Genomic DNA, 23,399 nt, shown 5'->3' with positions numbered 1-23,399 from the left:
CAACAGAGTGAAGTACCCTTAATGCCCACAGGTCTTACATTGCAGTGTGGCAGTGCAATACTCATGATCTCCTCTGCATTCACGTTGATCCTGCGGACCACCATTCCATTTCGGGCATGTTTGACATTGACACTGAACTTTGTAATGAGACCATTGATGCGCTGGGGCAGATACCAGGTGACCACCACATGCGAGTGGTTCTGTGCAAATGCAGTGAGGTTGGTCACATGTCCAGGAGCTGTATAGACCACAAGCACATACACTCATCAGTAAACAGCATTGTGTTGTTCTTTATTATAATAATGTGTACTCACGGGACTCTGCTGTTTTTATGTACAAAGATTTGCTGAAAGCTCCAGAAATACCAGAAGAAACAGCTGCTACCTGGTGAAGAAAACAGAATTGTCTTATTTCAAATTGTAACAAAAAGGACAAAGAGTGAATGATATTATACACTCATATTCATCTTTTAGTCTATTTTATGTACTGTAATCCATGATTAACTGTGACAGGGTTCAGTGGTAGGGTAGGGCAATTCTATCCTTGCCGTTATGCCCCTGAATACGACACTTCACTCACACATTTTCCGTGTACTCTGGTAAATGAATGCATGTGTTTTATGAGATTTAGTCTACATTCCAATTACATGTTTACATGTTCATTAGGTCATATTAATTATTGTATCATATTTGAGTTTTTATAACATGTTATAATATTCTTTTCTCATGCAAAACATTTTCAAAGTTGTGTTTTGTTCATCTGTGTTCATGTTAAGTCACCCTCTCCAGAGCCAAATACTCTGAACCACCTTGAGAGCAAGGGGTAATTCAGCAAGTGCTCCTGTGTTTTTGGAGAAGATCAATCAAAGATGCATCAATCAATTAAAACACAACTCTGAGTAAGATAATGGTGAGGAGACACCCTCATAACATGGTTAAAAGCTCATAAAAGTCTATTTCAAATAATATGTCCACTTTAAAATGTATTGACCTTCATCAGACTCAAAGGATCCTTTCACTGCTCAATTTGCCTTGATACATCTCAACTCTGAAGCTAGCAGCTCTTGTTTTAAGACTCTGCTTCACTCCTCAGTGGATCAGGAAAGGACGCTCTAACAAGTATCAGAGTCCAAAGAGAATAATCGTATTCTCTGTTCTCTAATGTGCTGTAATATATTTTCCTTCAAGACTGTCAGAGTTACAACTCTCTGTATGCAGTTAGACAAAAAATATATATTGTGGTTCTAACATACACAGACACATCCATGATCACACAATCCTTTGTAAGTATTATGTAATAATAATAATAACTAATATGGTGGTAATCAGATCCCTGCACACATCGCTCTTGACAAACATGCATGTTTGATAGTTGGCCTGTGTATGAAGGTCAGGGTGGGTTAATGAATTCTGAAAACTAATAAGCGTGATCATGCTGAAGCCCAGTGACAACAGACTGTGGAAAGAACCCTGCTTTATCCATAGATCCCTTTACCTGCTTAATAATGCAATCTGGATCAATTACCTGCATTCTGCCAAATGCAGACAATAGCTCAGTGGGATTTGAGTAAGAAGGCCATTTTATAATAAATAAAGGAATTGTTTGTACCTGAAACTGGTATGTTGAGCCGGATATTAGCTCAGTTAGCAGGACGACAGGGGAATCAAGGAACATGGTCTCCTCTGTGAAGTCAGTGGCAGGGTAAGGACACACCTCCCTGTACCTACAGGGAAAGGCCATTTTAGAGGATTCCAAAACATTTCAACAAATTAAAGGGGCACTATGTAGCTTTTCTGGTGGAGGGTCTGCCACCTGCTTGTCTCCATGGTTGTTACTTTGCCTGTAATTTTCCACAGTTTGATCTATTTCCATGGAGAAAAGAATGTAACACCACCAAGCCAAGTTGTAGGTCAGATCTGTGAAGAGGCAATTCTGCTCTTCACAGATCTTCACAGGCACATTTTGAAAAGTATTCTTATTATTTAAAGTTTTTATTAGTTTTTGTTTTATTAGCATCCTGATTAGATGCCAGTTTCAATGGCCTCTATATTTCCTGATTCCCTCTTAAAAATAGCCATTATACAATATAAATTAGTTACATTTACATTTCAAAGTAATGATGTAATAAACTTACAGTAATAAGAGTAATGGCTGCATCAATGTTCATACCGTCATCTATAGTAACTGTCATGATTCTTGAGGTTATGTTTTACTTCATCTGTACTTGCTGCGCTTGGGAGCTGATTCCACTGATGGTTCTACTGAGCACAGTTGATTTTAGAGAATTCGTTTTGGGGCAAGACATGAAGACACCTATATTTATTAAATAGAAGATAGATAGACTTAATGAGCCTATATAATGCTATTCCCCATCAAAAACATCCATGGAGTTTTGTTTCAATAACACATGTTTAACACAAAAAACCTCTGTTCCACCTTGTGATGTCATGTGGTAGTACAGGAAGTGCTCCATATACCTTCCCTAGAGTTTTTTGAGTGTTTTAATCCCTGGTATTGCCAATTTTTCCTGAACTAAAGGTAAAAGGTAGCTGTTAAATTGAAAACTATCACCACATGATATCACAAAGTGAAAGGGAGCATTTTGGAGATGTAGACAGACTAATAATAAAGTGTTACTCAAACATGTGTGAATGAAACAAAACACAACTCTGGGTAGGTTTTTGAGGAGGTAACAACGTTATAACACGGCTTAAAGCTTGTGTAATATTAATTTAATTAATTAATTTAATGCAATGCTTAATGCTTTGGAACATTCCAGACAGCACATTGACTCTCTGTAGACAAATAAATGGTGGACCCTCACCTTAAAAGTTAGATAGTGCAAATTTAAAATATAAAAAATATAAAAAATAAACAATACCTGATAATAAAGTCAGTGTATTTTGCATCTGTCATTGTCCAAGACAGCAAGATACCGTTTGTGCCCGAAGTGTGACCCTCGAGGCCAAATGGGGTAGAGGGCACTAGCGGAACCAAAAATAAGCAGTCATTTGAAGAAGAAGTGGGAGGCCTGTGCTTAACGGGTGCAAGAGTGTTTTGGGTTGAACTCGGATGAATGAGCCCTTACACAGCACTGACATTTCAGTGACATTCACTTCAGGCGTATTCACGGTTTGCTTCAAAAGCCTGGGCTAAAGTTACAACAGATAAACCAAATACACAAGAGAGCACCCAGATCCACGGCCGTATGGAATCTAAGACGTGAGATTAGAGGATTCTAAATGATAAGTAGCCATCACCAGCAAACCAAACTTAATAGAATTTTTGTGTCGGGGAAATACTGGATCATAGAAAGTAGTAGTGACCTCGGAAGATGCATACTCAAGATACCATTCACACGGGTCTTTTCTGACTGTTTACCACACCGCTCCACCCACTTTGGCTGGATAGGAGTGTTACAAGTTTTGGAAAGGTTTTGGAAGTCTGACGATAAAATAATGGCAGATATTTCATCATTAGAATTGAGTGATATATCATCTAAAACAATGGCTCTCAAACCTTTCACACCGAGTACCACCAAAGAAAAGATTTGTCTTTCAGAGTACCACCAAATCTAAATTAGCATATAATAATATGATAATGTCGGTCTAAGGTCTAATCTAGAGCAAATCAAGGTCTACAAGTGGACTGCATCCTTTTCACTGTAGTTCTAACCCAAAAAAGCAAACCCACAAACTGAATAGCTGTCCAAGTACCACCTAAAGGAACCCACACACCACCATATGAGAAACACTGGTCTACGAGATAATATAGTTGTTGTTTTTTTCTTTTGTTTCTGTAGAATGTATTTATTTTATTTATTTATTTGAGCCTCATTTTGCTTACATGGCAGTAAATGCATAGCTGATGAATATTGTCTTTCAAAATACAACTTTTTTTTTACAGTCCATTTAATTGTTGTGTGATACTTGAATCTAAACCTAGATACTTAATATGTTTTGCATATATCTGATGGATTGCAAAAATATCGTCAGGTTATCAATTTCAGGCAGATAAAAAATATATATTGGCTAGAGATTTTATTTTTGGTCTCCCATTGCTTTGGTTATTTGATTTTCATTCTCATGTAAACAGAATAATAACATTGCAGCAGCGAAAGAAAACTGTTAGCAGGCCTAATAGAACGCAACTTTTGAATAGAGAGAAATAGTTGTTCTACAGATGAGATGATAAAAGACTCTGGAGGGTCTCACCGCTGTTCCTGGTGCTGATCATGCGGCTGACTCCAGGGCTGATGTGGGAGGAGGCTGCGACTGACACGGTTACATTGTACTGTGTGGAGGGGGTCACACTCAACACATGTGCCTGAGGACACAAACATGCATCAAATTCACAACCATAAAGTATCATTTGATGTCATAATTATGCAGAATCATTGAAATCTCATCACTCGTATCTGCACATATACTAGAATGCATAACTTTTAGAAAGAAAGAAAGAAGAAGAAAGTACAGTTTTTCCAAGTTAAGTTACCATTTCCCTTAATGTTAGATGGTTATTTGGTTAGGTCATTAAATGTCATAGTAGTATAATTTCAGAACAACTATTATCTAATTAAATACAATCTATTACTCTTAAAGAAACGTATGTAGTATTGTAAATTAATATTTGACGTGTGTAACAGTCGACTTCCTGTTCACAACTTCAGAATTGAGAAGCCCAACTCTTCATAGTAGCACACAACAGATTGTTATTTACATTTTTTTTATTGTTGAAAAGTGACGTGACATTTTAGAAACTTGCACCTTCATTTTTCTAATAATCACCACTAAGCACAGGGATGTGGGCAGGTATGGGGATAAGATGGGGGGAAAAATTCCTGGATACAAGAAACATGTTACTCAAACATGAATTCATCAATTAAAATACAATTTTGTGTAAACTAATGATAATAACAAGGTTAAAATAGATTTTGTATAATATGCCTCCAAAAGGTGTATAATACTAGTCATGTATATACAAATAGCCACTACATACTGTATATTTCCTTGTGAATTAAAGTAATTCATGGATTACATTTTCAATAACTGGGACCTGTGAAATGCTGACAGGCATGATGGCCAAATAACACTGATATTGTGAAACATTAGGAACCTTCTTTATGAGATATGAGATTTCTTCAACACCATGAAATCATGTGAGGCTGAAAGTAGCTGCTTATGGGAGATCCGGCCTGTTCCAGTTTGTGCCTGCATATTCACACTTTTCATGTAGGGTTAGACTGATGACCAGTGTTTTCAGGTGCCCTCTGCGTTTTGCTCTGCTGGCTGCAAACAGCATTTGTACAGCTACACTGCGGCTGTTTCCCGCTGCTGTCAGACTCATACCTTATGTTATCGCTCAGAAATATGACCAAGCCATTTCTATATCTCTGAAAGTGTATCAGCTGCAATGCACCATATGCATCTCACCGCTCATGCTATTGCACTTTGCTATTTGAAACTGTATAATATCGGCATTACAACCACACTGTACATTTGTCATTGCTGCTCTGAAATAGGTAGCAATCTGTTTATTGAGGTAAAGGCATTCTGAAATATGAAACATTTTTGTAGTCCAACATACATTTCAAACGCACACATTTCTCAAGTATTTTTTCACGTAGCCTATCGCCATAAAAGAAAATGTAGCTTTCAAAACTATAATAAACAAACTACAAATATGAATCCAATCCAGAGGGTTATTTCTGAAAAAATGACAAGTAATTACATAACAGTAGGTGGGAATAGGAGGTAAGTGTAAACAGAAATTTTGTGACCATTCAAGCCTTGAATAAAGAGCAACGCAAGATTACTCAAACAAGCATGTCCTCTGTAACTGCAAAAAGACAGCCAAAGAAAGCCAAAGAAGCTTAGCATTCTTACCTGTGAGTGTCCAAAAGAGAATATAAAAAGCAGGGACAAAAAGGCCATGCTAGGGCATACAGTTAGTATGGAGAAGAGCTAACAAGCAGAGGCCTCCTCAGTGGAGTAGTGTCCACTGTCAGCCTCCCAACATCAGCTGTTGTTTTAATCCAGGGCAGTAACAAGGAGCCAATTTGAAGTGGTAAAAAGTACAGATCCAAGAGACAGTTGTGTTATGTCAGCACTGAATAATAATCCTGTTATATTCAGTAAAGTAAATGGTTATCCATGGATGCTAAACACTATTGCCATTAGCATGAGGCTAACTTGCTCCCTCTGGTCCCTGAAGCTCTACTGGGAGATGTGCTTAAGTCAATGAATGATTCAGAGTTGAGCTCATGAGGCAAACTTAATAATGAATGAGATCTATTACTCCACTGTGTGCAGTGTCTGTGTAGGGTTTCAGCTGGAGGTAAGTGACACCTGCTATTCAGGAAGAGATGCTGAGGGGCAAAGCTTAGTTTAAACATACCTGAAGTTTGGATAGTAGTAAGACATTTCATTGAGATTTTTTCTAATTTACTTCCACAGTATGGCATTAAACATATGTATCACCAGGGAGATTAACGGGTGATGCCACCAGGCTAAGTTACTAGTCAGATCTGTGGAGAAGATAGCCCGCTCTCAGTAAAAATGCATGTTTTTTCAATATTTTTATAGCTATCAAACAGGTGTAATTGAATAAATGTGAGATAAACAACTTTAATGCCATACAGTGGGACATTTGAGCCAAACTAAAACATCCCTAAGCGACAAGCAAGTAGTAGACCCTCCAACCGGAAAGTCACCTTAAAAAAATAAAAGTCACATGGCATGCCTACAAATGATATGTCTTCTTTCTCATTGTGTAACAATATTGCAAAATGTAGATAATTATTTTTGCAGTGGGTTGTATGAGAAGACAACAAAGTGATGGTGGGATGTATGCAGAAGTGTGGATTTGTGTACCTGTATATATCCATTCTGGGCAGGGTGCACTGTGACTTTGCCCTCATCCGGTCGTAGGGTCACTTGATAATGATCTACACAGCCCTCTGCTTCGGGCCAGAGTAATGAGAAGGCATGGGAGGACACATTTTGGACACACACTTCCCTCACTGGGGCTGGCACTCAGGACAAGCAGAGAGAAGACAGTATGTGAGAGTATATAGACCAGGGTTGGTTCATGGGCTGTCAAAACATTCTAACGAGTCTATAGGTTAAAACTGAGCTATAGGGCAGAGAAGGATTATATTTTAGAATAAGCATTTTAGGATTCAAATAGCATATTTCTCTAAGCTAGTTGATGGATAATATGGGCTGTTAAGAATAAAACTAAAAATGTTCTTTCGGCAGGTTAAAGAGGGAGTATTTGACATTGATGAGGTATGAATAGGTGTTGCCTTGTAATATTTTGAAAAGTTTTTGAAGCTTCCCACTCCCTTTGCTCACTCCCCCTTCCCACAAACAGTGAGCATCCTGCGAATCAAACTACCGGTACTGTACATCGCATCAGGTTGGTCAAGTTGTTGTGTACAATTTTGTATAATTATGGAAAATTGCCATGCAAAAGTATTGGTGACGTAGGCTTGTGCGCTTTAATGAAAAGTATCAATAATGTCAAAAAGTATCAATAATGTCAAAAAGAGTGGGATTACTCAATGGATGACAGAGCATTTAGGGATCAGGTTCTACATTAAAGGCTTTTCTGAATAGTCCCTCACTACAAAATAATCTTGTCCCCTGCCCTTCATCTGAGATATTATCACATTCTATAAAGTTAAAGCTGTCTATAGTCTATCTAACCTTTGCTGCTATAACTACCTGTGCTTACTGTCAGAGAGGCTGCTCTCCCCACATGCGCTCCTCTCACTCTCTCAACACTCAAGTTGTAAGTGCAGCCATCTTGTAGGCCTGCAACCATGGCGACGGGCTCCTCCTTTAGTGTGCTCCAAGTGCTTGTGACAGAGGCATTGGCCACGGTCACTCTGTGGAAGTCAAAGTCACCAGCTGCATTGTCCCACCGGATGGAGACGGATGAGGAGTTGATGTAGTCCAAATGGAGACCACACACTCCCGCTGGTCCTAAAACATATTTGATGTGCTTTTACTTGCGTTTGACAGGCCTGAAGTAAGATCATCTTCCTTACGTGTACTGAAGTTCCTGTACACAGCTGAACTGAGATCAGAGCCCAGAACACTCTGAACACTGAGTCCATAATCTGACCCAGCAGTCAAGTGGCTGATCTCGTAACTTGGACTTTGAACATAAACATGTTTCCAAAATGTTCTGTTGACAAACTGCAGTCCAAAGCACACCTAGAACAAAAGAATAGAGGATAAATGTTTGTTTTCTTTCATGAGTGTGTGTACTGCTGGGTCATGCTTCCTGGCCGTAGCTCAGGCACAGGTCATACATCTTTAAAAGGGTGGTAACTGAAGCTGCAGTGTGCTGTCAGCTGCTACTTAGAGACCAAGAGCTGAGCTCACAGCCTGACGCAAGCAGCCTAAAAAAAAAGCGTTTTCAGTCCAATTCTCTGAATCCATATCGTGAGGTGTGTTCTCTTCTGCCTTCTCATTGGGCACAGTGCAAACATTTTGGTTTCCTGATACCTTGTAGCCATCCACAAGTCCAGGTGGTGGTCTCCAGGCAACAAAGACATGTGTGACCCCCTGCTCGGACAGAGTCACGTCCTGAGGCGTCTGTGGAGCTGCAGACACAATATCAGTGAGCACATATCATAGGGGAGTGCAGACTAAACTACGCTCCTCCTGGTGGTAGTCATATGTGAGTGACCTCTTACAACGTGTGCTTAATCTATTGTTGTTGTGTTCGGTATTGCACATTTCAAACACATAGTTGTTGAAACTATTATTTTTAAACATTCTGTATGTAACTTTTTTTTTCTGCTGGAAGGTCTGTCACCTGTTATCTAGCGTAACTTATCTAGCTAGCATTTGTTCAATAATGTGTTTTCATCACAAAAATATCTGAAAAAGATGTATTCTTGATTTGAGTAGGCTCAGGTCTCCATAGAACCAACTTGTAACTTGTAATCCGGTGGTGTTACTCTGCATAGAGATGGACAATTTGGCTATAATGTTGAACACTCTAGGCAAAGCGATAACATCTTGTTGGAAACAAGCAGGTGGAGTGCCGTTCACCAGAATGATTACATAGTGCACTTTTACATTTTATGATTTTATTATGGTTTTGATACAAAATAAATGATTAATAAAGCCTTTCAACACAGTTGTTTATAAATATTTCCAAGCTATTCTAATTAAAATTTTTGCACCAATCTATCTCAACTAAAACATTTTTACATCATGCATGTTATCAGAATTTTTCTTATTTTTGTTTGACAAAATCACTTGCTAGTATAAAATGGGTCTATCATATTCTTTCAGCTACCTAATCTCTGTGCAGCAATATACACAGTACTAGAGAAATAATTAGGGCTTAGTGCGCATACATTGATTTCCTTTGTGAAGCCCATGCTTTAAGGCGTGAGCACTAATATCATTTTGAAAATTAATTTATTTCATATCACCGCCCCACTCACACTTACACAATGAAAAGTTATCAGTAAAGTGAACTCTACTACACAAGAACACACTTCCTTTTCATATGCCCCTCTTCCCTGTCATAATTATATTTTAATCAAACTAGAACTTAATTTGTTTCTTGTTAAAGTTAAATTAAACACCCAAAGTCTACCCACAACCATATTTCAATAGAGCTACTAAACTGGGCAGTACCTGCAGGACTAAAGAAGAGAGTGAGGGGTGAGGAATAAGTGAGTATAATTGGTCTAATAGGTATCTGTACTTTAAACTTTGGTGATGTCACCAACTACTGGAAATTGCAGAGGCCACTGAAGGAAGTGCAAACTTAGATAATAGGTTTTTGACCAGAAAGCTCCAAATTCACTTATAAAAATTTGCAAAAATTACAAGGAACAGATAATGGTTTTACAACAGAGTTTAGTAGCAAAGAATAGATTTAGTGTTTAGTTCCACTTTAAATTAATTTAATAATCAACATAACCATGGTTTTCAGACTCACTCGTATGGAGCGTAATAACAGTGGGTTGACCTCTCTGCTCTCCACTGAGACTCATTACTTCAATAGTATATTTGGTTCCTGGAGTGAGCCCTCGGAAACAGTGCCCTCTGTAAACACAAAACAGGTTCGGAGAATAAAAGCTGGGCTCTTATCATTCATGCTATATACTGCTAGCCACAAATGACCTGTGCTCCGGATGCATATTGATTGGTTTGGCTGTCACATTTTTGATTGACAGCAGAAAACCGCTCACAACTCCTCGGCTCGTGGCCCAACTAATGCATATAGATGATGTGGTTTTATTGCCAATGGACAGCTCTACAGGGCTGGGAGCTGGTGTGTGAAAAAACAATTAGTGTAACTGCCGAAATGGGAATAGGAATATTTGAGTCTCCAGTACAAGTTTACCTGCAGTGATGCTTATGTTGACAGGAGAGGAGTCCGGGAAGAGCCGCTTTTCCGTGCACACCGCAAAGTGATAGAGTGTTCCGGGAGTAAGGGAGGAGTACTTGGCCCTTTGACCAGGGACTTTCTGCACCTTTACAGACAAGAATTAATCAAAGCTAAATCATTATAGCAAAAGTTGGAAGGGCACATTAGGCTTCTCTGTAGTACAAAGTAGATATATGCTGACTGCCTGAAGCAACAGTAAATTGGTCACCTGCTCAAGGCAATACTGCATCTTTTAATGGAATACTGTTTCAGATGTATAACGTAGTTGTGGGAATGTTTTTGTGGTAAAGACTGATTTAGTGTTTGGAGCTGTCACCTGCAAACCAAAACCTTGGTGGTTTGATTTGTTGATCAGAGGTGGGCAGATTATTCAAATATTGATTTATTTGAGATATTGATATTTAGTAGTGCAAATTGCTGTTGTGTCTGTGGACAAGACACTGAGAAGTAAATGATTAATGCAGTGTTAAAGGTACAGTGTGTAACTTGAAGGTGGTATATCACCTGCAAAATTCCATAGACACAGAAAGCAAACCATACTTTAGAACATTTTCCATGGAGAAAGATATGCCATATTTTGGAAGATTATAGCTAAAGGAACAACATTTCAATGGAAATAAGCAGGAGGAGTCCCTGCTCCAGGACAAATAAGAGTCAGATTTGTGGAGATACAAATCTGCTCACAGTAAGGACACATGCTTTTATATGTTTTTCAGCAACAACAACCAAACAAAACAATGCATATTTTCATTTGAATCTATTTGAATAAAGAAATAATAAAGTAATAAGCAATAGAGAAATAAGTAATAAAAACTGTACTTAAAAATGCCCATATGAGCATCATTCAATTTGACATAAACAGAAAATCCATAAACAACTCAACTGGTTGAGATGGAAAAGGTAGAAGCTAAAAAAATGCACCATATGAAATGTAATGTTAATATTCTAACAAAGCTGCTGGTTAAAATAATGTCAAAAGTTAGACATTAGAGACAAAACCTTTTACCATATGTGTGTGTTCACAGTTGAAACAGATGACTTCGTAGCTGCCAGCATGCCCCGGAGCAGGGTCCCAAAGCAGCTCTATAGATGAATGGGTGACCACTCCCTCCCTCAGCCTGCTGGGAGGAGCAAGGCCTGTAATTAGAAACCAGATCACACACGTTAGTGCGGTAATTACTGCTTTACACTTATGCTCATACTGCACTAATTATCCAGGGCCTGAATTATTTTTAACCCTTGAGTTTTGCAGTGAATACATGTTAGTGGTCGAGGTCAGATACAGTGCTGCGTTATAGCAAGAAAATTAGTAGAGAGAAAAGTCAGACCTTAAAATATATTTGAAATCTGTAAAGAAAAATATATATATATTATTATTATTAAATTATTATTATAATGTTACACTGGTACAAAGTTATAAGTGTAAATTTCCTCCTGTCCAGAGGTTCTGGGTAGAGTAGACAAAAAAAGTTCTCAATTAGAGTAACATCTTCAAAATTACTATTACTCAAGTAGAGGTACAAAGTGGTCCAAGAAATCACTCAAGTAAGAGTAAAAAGTAGTTGGGAAAACTACTACTCGAGTAATTTAAAGAAAAATTGTCAGAGCATGCCATCTGATTTATAATTTAAAATGTATATAATGGGAAGGACCAAAAATTAAAAATGTTAAAAATGTTGTATTTTCAAAGGACAAACCACAAAAATTTGAAAACTAAATCATATCTGAAGAGTGCGACAAGAAACACAAATGATCAAATCATTTCATTCATTCATCATTGTCAACATAAAGCTTTTGCTACTCACAGTAGGATCAGTAAACAAAACACTTTTACTCAAGTAAAAGTAAAGGTATGCTACTAAAAAAGTACTCTGAAAAATACGATTTCTTAAAAAAGTTACTCAAGTAACTGTAAGTAACTGAGTACTGCCCATTTCTGCTCCTATCAAATATAATCACAGCTTGTTACCACTGCGTCTCGACCAAACACATCTCAATCAATTAATATAAAACCACTCCCTCTCCTCTCATTGTCCCAGTCATTTCAGCTACAGCCCCCCTGCCTCATCCCCAGTGAAGCAGCAGAACGAGCTGCCAGAATATGTTTAGATACTAACAACCGACTCACTTGTTCTAATTTGCTTGGTGAAGTAAGGTGGTCCGGTTTGATTTCTGCTTGTGCTGAACACCTTGAATTGCACTTGTGAGCCCGGGCTGAGATTGTTAATGGTAACAGTATGGACATTAGCGTGGAGAGCAGACCAGTCACAGGTAAGGCCACAAATAAAGTCCTCACATGTGGGGTCACAGAGTTTTGGACAAACACAAACTTTGACCCCATCCATCAAACCGACTTGTGGAGGCTGGACGTAGAGCTGGACATTTGTGGCGCTGACTGAGAGAGGGACGGCCACCTGGACTGACACTGGCTCTAAAAGAAAAAGACAGAAATGTAATTTAAACATAAAATGAGACAATTTGACATTATATGAGACCTTTAAAGGAGCACTAATTAACTTTTCTGGTGGATGATCCGCCATCTGCTTGTCTCCATGGAGATGTCATTGCTTTGCTTAGAATGTTGGACTGTTTTTATTTTTTGTTTTTTCTTTTCGGGCATTTATTCAACGATCTATTAATTACTGCAACAACAAAAGCAAACCTCTGAAAAACATACATTCTTACTGTGACCGGAGTTGCCTCTACACACGCTTGTCTCCATAGAGATAGATAAGTTTAATGCCATACTATAGGATAATCTTGGTAAAGCAAATGCATCTTCTCAGAGACAACCAATAAAATTACTTACTGCACCTTTAAAATACATGTATTAAATATAGTTGTATTAATTGACATTATATTTGTCATACTTGCAGTGTGTAACATAGTGGTCTCCTGGCTTCTGTCATTCCCTTTAAAAGCCACCACTCCTATGTTGTAAGTTTGTCCAGGAATAAAAGGACCCATAGAAACACAAAGTGACTGAGTTTCCCAGAGTCCTTCAGGCCTCCCAGGATGCACCACTGTAGATGTAACCCTGGCATTATGCAGTGACAGGGATGTGACTTCATATCTGTCTGGAGGGTCTGCATGTTGAGTGTCCCAGCACACAGTCAAGTTATCTGCTGAAGTCTCTGCCACCAGTCCACGTGGAGTTCTCACTGCTTGAAAACAAAGTGTCAAGTCAGCTATCAGAGACTAAACATGGACATTATTATTATTATTATTATTACAAAAAAATGCACTCAGCAGGGACGTTATATATGACATTATATGAAAGCACTTTGTGTATTTGGAGGGTGGATGGGTACTTTTAATATTATTATTTTAAAGTGGGTCTAAACACATAAACTCCGCCCATATCCGCATTTCAAATAGAGCTGCTAAACTGGGCAGTGCCTGTGGACAAAAAAAGAGAGTGAGGGGGAGGAGGGGCAGGGTCTGGAGGTATAAAAACAGAGTGATTGGTCGAACAGGTATCCACACTTCAAACTCTGTCCCAAACACCTGCCTATTATCAGGGCAGTCCTGAATGATGTCACCCTGGATGGAAATTGCAGGGGCCATTGGAGGCAGCACACACATTTTTTTACTAGAAAACTGCAAATTCAACTAGTTTGCACTAAAGTTGCCAAAAATGACAAGGAGTAGTAATACTATTATAAAACACCGAAAAAAGAAGATTTAGCATTTAGTTCCACTTTAAAATAATCAGAAAATATTGTGTTCTACAATAGGAGAACATGTTAGACACAGTAAATCATGTCTGCAGATGTTACAGCTATCTTTTAGAAATTAAATGGATGAAAATAAAATTCCAAACTGTGGACTCCAAATAATCACCCCTAAAGGCTTTTTCTCTCCTTTCTCTTGTTGTTTTAGCTACACTTTGAAATACTCCTGTGCCTCATCTCTACCGCAGCATCACACAGACTCTTTCTTTAGACAATAGAATGTGATTTTCAACATTAAATTAACTAGATACTCATTTGATACTTCAAGTTTCAATATTTCGATTATATTTCAATTATATTTTAGTAGTGATTAGTATCTGATTTTTGATACTTTTGACAACTTCAATATGTTGGGCTGCTAATTTCATTATCTGTCATGGTCAATACAACAAACTATTCAGCCTTGCCAGGTTGAATTAATATGCATTTGAACATATTATAGTTTACCTGTATGCACCAGAAGGGGAACCTGCCCACAGCTCTTGATCCCATACTTGGTGACTGTATACACGTCAATGCTGTAGTTCCTGTAAGGCTCCAGACCTCCAATAACAGCAGTGAACGAGTGCTGTCCACCACTCCTAAATGATCCAGAAATATTGGCCATTCCTGCTATTCTCTCCTGTTTTAAAACCATGTCTTTATAGTGCACAACAAAGGACCAGTCTGAAACATAGTGTGCGTCCGTCAGCAGCCAGTGGACAAGTATCTGATCCACTGTAGCATCAATCACAGTGACGTTTAGAGGGGGAAAGGGCCCTGTGAGGAGAAAGACAACATGCATTAGACTACACTATAGAGTTTAATATTGAGTCTTGTTTAAAATGACTTGAATTCAGAAAATTACTCTGGATTTGAGTCATTTTCTAGCAATTTGTGAGGTTGAACATTTCATTGGTTTGTAACATTGCAAGATCATTTATTTTTAAAAAGCTGAAGATGTAAACACTTATTTTTACACAACTTGTTAAAAAAGGTTATTCAAAAAGTCAGCCACCTTGAAGTACATAAAATAATCTAGCTCCAACAAGTAAATAAATCTTAAACGTGCACTCACCTCCATTTATCCATAGAAATGTTATTGCTTTGTTCCACCATATGGCATTGAGCTCTTTTCACACTGCCACTTAAATAGATGTAAAAGGGCATAGCTCCAAGAGCAGTGTGCTTTGGCTGGTGTGAACAGGACACTCACATTCTGATTAAGCGTCCGCTCCGAGAGTGTTTGAAACAGGCGCTCTCGGAGCGGCTCCACTCACACTTTGGAGCGGGACGAGTGTGGCGTGAACATTGCACGACCTTGGGCAACGCATGTTAGAAAATAAGTTTGGAGATCAGCTCAGGGACTCTCACGTGGCTCACGGAGCGAGTTTGGGTGAATGATGCGCCTTGAATGTCAACAGAACTAAATCCAGTGCGCACCGTGGTGTGAAAACGATTTAAAAAATTATCGTTATTTTTTATTGGAAATCTTTGTTTTACAAATCCTTTTGAAAACATGGATTCTAATTGTGAGTGAAACCATCTCTACACAGATTTGACCTGTAACTTTACTTGGCTGGTAGTATCACCTGCTCATCAGAGGGAGAAGTTTAATGCCATTCTGTTCCAGCATTCTAAGCTACATTGTGCACATTGTACATTTGTAACAGTGTAGACATAGCACACAGAAGGATAGTACATGATATTTAAGTGTTTCTCATACTCACTTGTGTGTGCTGTTCGGGATTGTCCCAAGCTCCATTTGAAGCCCGTGGGATGAGAGGCCTGTAGACTGAAGGAATAGACGCTTCCTGGGAATAGACCTGCCACAGTTACTCCACTGGAAAAGAGAGCTATGGGAACTTTGACCAATTTACTCATACGGCGGTGACTGTGCATATGGCTTTGTTCTCTATCTTTTTTATTGTCTCTCAGCTGGTCTTGTTGGTACAAAAGAAATATCTCCAAAGGTGAGTGAGTGAGCGAGACTAGGGCAGAAGGTTGACTCCATTGCAGTTCCACCTCTCGCTCCGTCACTTGAACCAGGTCGAAGGAGAATGAGGAGACCTCAGGCGGGACTGTGGTCGAGAAAAACACAGTCAGAGCTTTTAGTGCATAGTGCCTGCTGTCTAAAAACAAGTTTACAGGTTTTAAGGATTAAGTACAGGATATAAAAAGAAATCTATTTGCTATATTATTGCATTACCAAGATGATGTCACATTCTTATGCAATGTAGCAGGGAAGTCTTATGTAAGGACTTTAGAGTGAAAGAACATTAGCTGGGAGTGAATGAACTTGGTCATTTGAAGTGACGTGCCATTGTGGAGAGAACGTGTTCATAAAAAAATATCAGAATGAGTCTGATTAAGGTCTATGAATGCAGAGAAAACATCTTGAAAAAGGACTTGCTTGAAAAAGAAGGACTTGCTTTCCTTCAAAAATGTCTGATTTACTGATTTAACATTATTCTTATTAGTGTTGTCATGAGACTAACATTTCAAACTTGATTTCAATAATAAGGAATAGACTTAATACTCAATACCGATTCTGATATCACAATTGTAATTAAAAACACTCACAACAGAATGCGATTTCCAACTTTAAATCTTAGTAGTTTCTTTTATATTCCCATGTGGCCTTATATCTGTTTAATCCCTCAGTGGTCCAGGTGGGTTCCATAGTGGTCCATGGGTGTATACTAGTCCATGTGTCTTATACTTGTTACTGATACAGCTCAAGATCATTCTATAGCTATTCACGAAAGGTTCATTTCTGTCCTGTGAATATTACTTTTTTAGTATCAATACTAAATTCTGCTCAAACGAGTGTCTGGACTAGCTTTAGTATCAATTTGCATCTGATTTTCTATAGTTTTGACAACAGTAAATCTAATTATATTTAACTTTTTTTATTTGATGTATTCATAGAGCATGAACCAATTTTTCTTTACATGTCTGTATCCTTGTGTGTTTATGTGCTCCTCTGCAAAAAAACAAATGAGCCACAGTAGAAAATGTGACCCCAGACTCCCTGTAAAAGTGTCACGTAAATACAGTAGTGGTGGTGATTTACTGTGGTAGTGGCAGATGAAAGGCAGAGGGATGCTGCAGAAAAATGGAGTGAGGAAGTATCCGGGCCCTGTGGCGTTCCTCTGAAGGGCAAAGCAGTCGCTCTGGTTCTCCGGAAGAACTGATGACATCACACTATTGGTCATATTATTGAGCGATCCGTCCGACCACACGGCTCGGCCCTCTGCCTGCAGAATGACAATGACAATGACAAACCACCATGTGCACTTAACAGGATGAATTGAGTTTCAAGTTTAGAGACCATCTATTTGGAGTTTCGTTTGACATTTTTTCATAGTAATTTGTATTTTTTTTTACAGATACAAATATTTAAAGTAGAGATATATCGCACATCCCTAAGTACACTTCAAGACCTCTTCCAATTAATAATATATTGTAGTTATAGATAAAATTCTGCCATAAAGATAAAAAAGTAAACATTAATAAAATTCTGCATCTACAGCACAGGTTGTCGAAGTCTTGTAATTATAATGAGATGCGCTGGTAATTATGTATACTCATCTTTGTAAAGGTCAGCTATTTTTTACATGTGGCTATTCCATGTTGAAAAACTGTCAATGAGAAACAACCTTCCTCTATGAAAAGTGTGCACTTCATTTCAAAAGCTTTCCACCACTGACCTTCAAGCAGCTTTCACAGTTTGTTTTTTTGTTTGGTAACTGTTTTTGTACTACTTGACAACTTTCTGTGAAACTTTCTGGTTCAGTGGTTAGAGCGAACGCCCACCGCTGCACACTGCTGTTGTGTCCTTGGGCAAGATGAATGTGGTCTGTGTGAGTGAGGGGTGGTGTTTGGTGGTGGGCACAGATTGGCAGCCTCTCTTCTGTCTACTCCAAGGCAATTGGTGCAATAGAAGTAGCTTTCCACCTCTGAGTACGGAGGGAATCAATAAATACAGTGTGGCGCTTTATGAGGCTTGCCAAGCTTGAAAAGTGCAATACAAGTGTAAGGCTTTAGTAGTATTTAAAGGTTAACTATGTACCTTTACTGGTGGGGGGTAGGTCACCTGCTTGTCTCCATGGAGATTATATTACTTTGCCTGAAATCTTCCACTGTAGGAGATTTTAACTATTTATCTTTCATTTATTTCGTTACAGAAGTTTTTGGCCTGTTGACATCACCTGCTTGTCTCCATAGATGGATACATTTAATGCCATACTGTGGAACATTCCAGACAAAGCAATAACATCTCAATGGAGTCACGCAGATGCTCTACTCTTCACCAGAAAAGTCACATAGTGCACCAATATCACACACTTGTTGTCTGTTTTACATTGCGGTTACATTTGTAGTTTTTGAAGTGGTTGAAGTATTTGTATCTGTAAAATTCAATTACCCAGAGGTGGGTAGAGAAGCCAAAAATTTGACTCAAGTCAGATTAACATTACTTCCAAATAATATTAATGAAGTAGAAGTACAAAGTAGCCCAAGAAATTACACAAGTAAGGGGGAAACTACTACATAAGAAAGAGTAAATTAAGAGTAACTGTTGGAACATAACATCTGATTTATAGTTTGAAGTGCATGTAATTTGAAAGACAAAACATTAAATACTGCACAAAATCTGGTATTTGCAAAGGATTAACACAAAAATGAGCCAAGCTAAATCATATTTGAAGGAGCGGTGCGAGAAACACAAATGTCCCAATCATTTCATATTGTCATCATAAAGCTTTTGTCACTTGTAGACTTACAGTGGAAAGAGAAACCAAATACTAAGAGTACTATTACTTTACTAAAAATATTGTGAGGATTTGATTATAAATAGGAGTAAAAGTATGCTGTTAGAAAAGTACATTTCTTTAAAACACTGCTCAAGTTACTGCAACTGAATAAATGCATCTGAGCACTAGCCACCTCTGCAAATACCTTTAGAGAATTTGTAGTTAAGCTTTGCAAATATTTTTGGATCACATAACTCTTTTTTTTCTGTAGCTCTTTCTGTGAATGTAACAAAGCTAAACCAGTTCCCTTTAGTCTTGTGGTTGTCTCTGTGGCGTGTCCTGTGCATTACCAGTCTGTCATTGAGTGCGGTCCAGAGCAGCAGCAGGCTGTTAAGGCTCATTAGGTGTGAAGTTATAAAGTACAGATCTTGGCGGGTCTTCAGATCGGCCAGGTGACTCCCCGCAGCCCTGTCTGAACAGCTTTGTCGGGCTTGGCTCCAGGCTAAAGGTTTCTTCTCAACAGTATAGCAGTGTCTTCTGTTAGGCAGCCAGCCGGGGGGGCACTGGGCTAGACACACAAGACACACAACACAACATGAATCAAACACTAAGCAGGCCGTTGTGGTGGCGGTTAGGTATTGTTGAGGGAACGGTTGTTGTAGTACATAACAATACCGTGTCACTTTGGTTAATTTAACAATAACACACAGGATTATGGGGCTGTCTGCATCTCCTAAGCTCAAAATGCTCTGTTCCATCATGTGGTAGTTTCAAGTTAACAGCTATTTTTATCCTTGAACTGATTTACTCTACAATACACTAGAATCACCAGTTGTGTCTTAAACATGTGTGAATGAAAAAAACAAACAAAAGAACACAACTCCTGTTTTGCCTTTTGAAAGTCTACAATGTCCTCTGGTGCACCGAGAAGTAAAGTATTTGGTAGCATTTGGTATTTGGTATAAGCAGACTAAAAGGAGATTTCATTCCGGCAGCAAATCAAGTGCTTGTTCAAATAGATCCATTTCAAAATGTGATGTTTCAGATTCAGTAGGGCTGAAGTACTTCTGAGAGCAAAGAATAAATATGTGGTTTTCTTCCTGCACTAGTGATGGTCTGTTTTTTATTTTACTGTATAATCAGCTTTGCCCTCTGTCCATACATTTAGGGCAAAATACTCAACAATTCACAAATCATAAGCTTAAATTCATGTTTGCAATGCATTGACAAACATCTACAGTTTTGATTGTATATTTCTACTCTCCTGCTGTTCTTTTATCTTATAGATGTAGCTTTTCTGCCAGAGGATCTATTACCTGCTTGTCTTCATTTACATGTCATTGCTTTGTCTATAATGTTGCACAGTATGGTGTTAAACTGATACAAATGTAGGTGTTTTCATTGATATACTTATTGTGAGCAAGGTCTTCTCACCATTGACTCCGTGAAGTTTATAAGTTTAATGAAACAGTGTGGAATAGGACTGAATGATTTGGAAAAAATATTGAAGATCACGTTTTAAACATGTGCAGAAGAATTGACAAAATGACTGAATTATGAACTGACAAACTAACACAAGAATCATATTTCACAACATGTTTGTACAAATCTAAACTACAGGGGTAACAGTTTTTATGCAGAATAAGTTATGGTATTTAAAAATTGTGTCCTTTGTAATTTTTCATACTGTGGAACCTGCCAGGCAAAGTAACTCTATGGAGAAAATTACATACTGCACTTTTAAAATGACTCACAATTGACTCTGTACTCCAAATATAGTAAGTTAGTTCCTTACTTTAAAAAACTTCTTTTCACATATTGTAAAAAGTCTGATTGACTGTACCTGTCTGAATAACCATGCTGAGTCGCTGCTTCACTGTTACACTGGGATAATTGAGAAATGCAGACACCATGACAGCAGCCTTGACGCGTGCCCCTGGTTGAACATCTTTGACAGTGTAATGGGACTGTCCCGCTGTAGAGTTTATGTCCACAGTCCTGATTACAGAACCATCATCGAGGTCGTACAGGACTAGAGTGGAGAGCAAGTGTTGTCTGGGAAGGCTCCATGCTAAGGACACAGATGTGGTGGTGCTGGACAGACGGAAGCTGCTCAGAGGCACTGGGCCTAAACAGAACACAATAGTTGAATCCTGCTCAGTGAATGGTGTAATCAGGGGGCATTGTTTGGATGGTACTCACTGAAGTCAAAAGTCCTCTGTGCAAGTGTTCTGCTGTTATTAGTCCTTGGCGTCAGCGTGACTCGATAACCTCTCGAATCCTCAACAATGTGGAAGGACAGCGTGCAATCAGGAGTACACGACAAGCGATCTACTGGCTCCTCATGCACCTGGGGAATGGAAGCTACGTTTAGGGCCAGACAAGACACGTAGATCAGGGCTATTGAACTAAATTTGTCCACACCACCATTTTAACAGAATTTGGGATCACACATATATCCCAAAACACTAGATAATAACAATATAACAACTACATATAACAAGAATAGTATGTACTTCTTCTTACTACTTACTTTTAGCTGCAAAAAGTGGACCTAATAATTCAAAGGAAACCTGACATAAAAAGATGTAAATGAATGGTCTGCCTCTAACACTTGTTTTAAGAACTGTCCCGCTGTCCAAAGACATGTCCTGAGTGAACTGTTGCAATAAACCATCCATAGTCTTTAAAAGTTATGATGATTGGGACTCTGCCAGTTTTACGTACAGCTGACGGGTCTTTGGAAGTTCTAGTCTCTCATGATCCCTAATGCGACGGATACAGAAGAATAAATATATTATTTAAAGGTAATTTTTCTAGTGGGGGTACGCCACCTGCAGCCTTCATGTTGTTGTTGTTTTGCCTGGAATGGTCCACAGCATGGCATTAATCTTATCTATCTCCACGTCAGATCTCTGAAGAGGCGACTCCACTCACAGAAAGAATGTTTTTCAAGGTATTTTTTAGCAATTTAATAAATGCATAGTTTATTGCTATGCTGTGAAAGATCCTGGGGAAAGCAATGACCTCTGGAGACAAAGTTACACAGAGTACCTTTTACTAAAACATACTTTAATTACTTATATAATAAGGATTGCAGTGGCAAACAGAATCTGATACAGTTTATGTGGTATGCACATTCATCTGCTGTTTTATATTAAATAAATTATACTTGCACTTGATAAGTATGAAATATGCATCTGTGCAGTTTTATGCTGGATTGACACAACAATCATATAATTTTGCCATCAAAAACAAAGGCAAAATCTGACAATCAAAGAACAAACATAGCTGAACAGGTTACAAAGCATTTCCCCTGACAAGAGGAAGAATGACAGACATCTTTGTTGATATAAGACTTGACTTTTAAAAGGCCTATACTAAACACATTTTTGATATATGTTATAATTTTGTATCCTATTCAAAACATACCTGGAGATGTTGTTTGTTTGTTTTTCATTCACACATGTTTAACACACAAATTCTGCACATTTACTCTATGTTCTTCTCTCAAACTGAAAAAATCTGTTCCACCTTGTGATGTCATCAAGTGGTAATACAGGAAGTGCTCCTCTATGTTTTTAAACTCCATACACCTTCACTAAAATCATTCAGATGTCAAAGATTTTGAAGCTATAGCTGTTGTTTGAGTCTTGTTGAAAGTTCTTCACTTCTCAGTGCACCAGATATTGTAGACCTCCTGTGGCAAACTTAAACCATTTTTTTAATGGCAACAACAACAGTTCAATTTAAGTTAAAATGGCTGTTAACTTTATAACTTCATGACAAGGGTGAACAGACCATTTTGAACTTTGGAGATGTAGACAGCACAATAATTCAGGGTTACTCAAACATGTGTGAAGGAAACAAAGCACACATTTTTTATGAGGTAACAGCATTATTACATGGCTAATCTTCTTCAAAAGTATAAATTGGCCAGTTTATTAGTGATAGTGCAAATGACTTCACTTTACAGTTAAGTAACATGTTACAACATAAAACATGTTGTAAAAAACATCTACCACAGACCTGGGATGTGCATCAGACATTGTAATTAGGCTTTTGTCATTTTTTTGTGTCTTACCAGGTGGTGAGTTGCAGTCCTGCAGGTGATGAGGTAGCTGTCAGCCTCCTGACTGTTTGGGAAGGGATGAAACGCCATCTCAACTTCAGTAGGACTGGAATGTCGCTCACATGTCAGCCAAACCACCTGAGAGTTAACAAAAAATGATGATTTCAAATGGTGTTGTGGGAATCTTTGCGAGAGTGTTACTTACCTGACATACACTTGCCAATATTAGAAGTTGCTCTGTTCCACCCATTGAAAATCAGATTCCCAAGTCACTGAGTTACCCTGGACACATACTCCCTGCATCCACAATGAGAAGTCACAGCTCAAAAGATCATTCCAAACAGAAGCCGTGGGTAAGTTTGGGCTTTGGAAAGTCCCAGACTATTTAGATCCCTGACAAAAACGAAAGTCAGACAGTTGTATTGACTTTAC

The 23,399-nt window shown here is 38.4% G+C and overlaps 1 protein-coding gene across 1 annotated transcript in view; it reads right to left on the bottom strand.

The window, feature by feature from the left end:
* ptprq (protein tyrosine phosphatase receptor type Q) overlaps positions 1–23,280 on the bottom strand; it is a 70,053-nt gene extending 46,773 nt beyond the window's left edge. The window contains exons 1-23 of the mRNA XM_055222575.1: positions 23,173–23,280; positions 22,980–23,105; positions 21,098–21,245; positions 20,739–21,023; positions 19,246–19,463; positions 17,215–17,398; positions 15,869–16,219; positions 14,607–14,918; positions 13,296–13,589; positions 12,554–12,856; positions 11,432–11,562; positions 10,381–10,510; positions 10,158–10,305; positions 9,973–10,079; positions 8,517–8,614; positions 8,054–8,222; positions 7,728–7,988; positions 6,873–7,033; positions 4,215–4,326; positions 2,882–2,984; positions 1,609–1,723; positions 315–384; positions 39–238 (exon numbers count right to left, since the gene is read on the bottom strand). Of these exons, the coding sequence (XP_055078550.1) occupies positions 39–238; positions 315–384; positions 1,609–1,723; positions 2,882–2,984; positions 4,215–4,326; positions 6,873–7,033; positions 7,728–7,988; positions 8,054–8,222; positions 8,517–8,614; positions 9,973–10,079; positions 10,158–10,305; positions 10,381–10,510; positions 11,432–11,562; positions 12,554–12,856; positions 13,296–13,589; positions 14,607–14,918; positions 15,869–16,219; positions 17,215–17,398; positions 19,246–19,463; positions 20,739–21,023; positions 21,098–21,245; positions 22,980–23,105; positions 23,173–23,217 (4,071 nt within the window). The 5' untranslated portion in view covers positions 23,218–23,280. The remainder of the gene's footprint in view (positions 1–38; positions 239–314; positions 385–1,608; positions 1,724–2,881; positions 2,985–4,214; positions 4,327–6,872; positions 7,034–7,727; positions 7,989–8,053; positions 8,223–8,516; positions 8,615–9,972; positions 10,080–10,157; positions 10,306–10,380; positions 10,511–11,431; positions 11,563–12,553; positions 12,857–13,295; positions 13,590–14,606; positions 14,919–15,868; positions 16,220–17,214; positions 17,399–19,245; positions 19,464–20,738; positions 21,024–21,097; positions 21,246–22,979; positions 23,106–23,172) is intronic.
* Between the last annotated feature and the right edge of the window lie 119 nt (positions 23,281–23,399).

The sequence above is a fragment of the Periophthalmus magnuspinnatus genome, chromosome 6 (genome assembly GCF_009829125.3).
Source record: "Periophthalmus magnuspinnatus isolate fPerMag1 chromosome 6, fPerMag1.2.pri, whole genome shotgun sequence".
Classification (NCBI taxonomy): domain Eukaryota; kingdom Metazoa; phylum Chordata; class Actinopteri; order Gobiiformes; family Gobiidae; genus Periophthalmus; species Periophthalmus magnuspinnatus.
The sequence above is the reverse complement of the archived record's forward strand: the minus strand, read 5'-3'. Positions and strand labels throughout refer to the sequence as shown.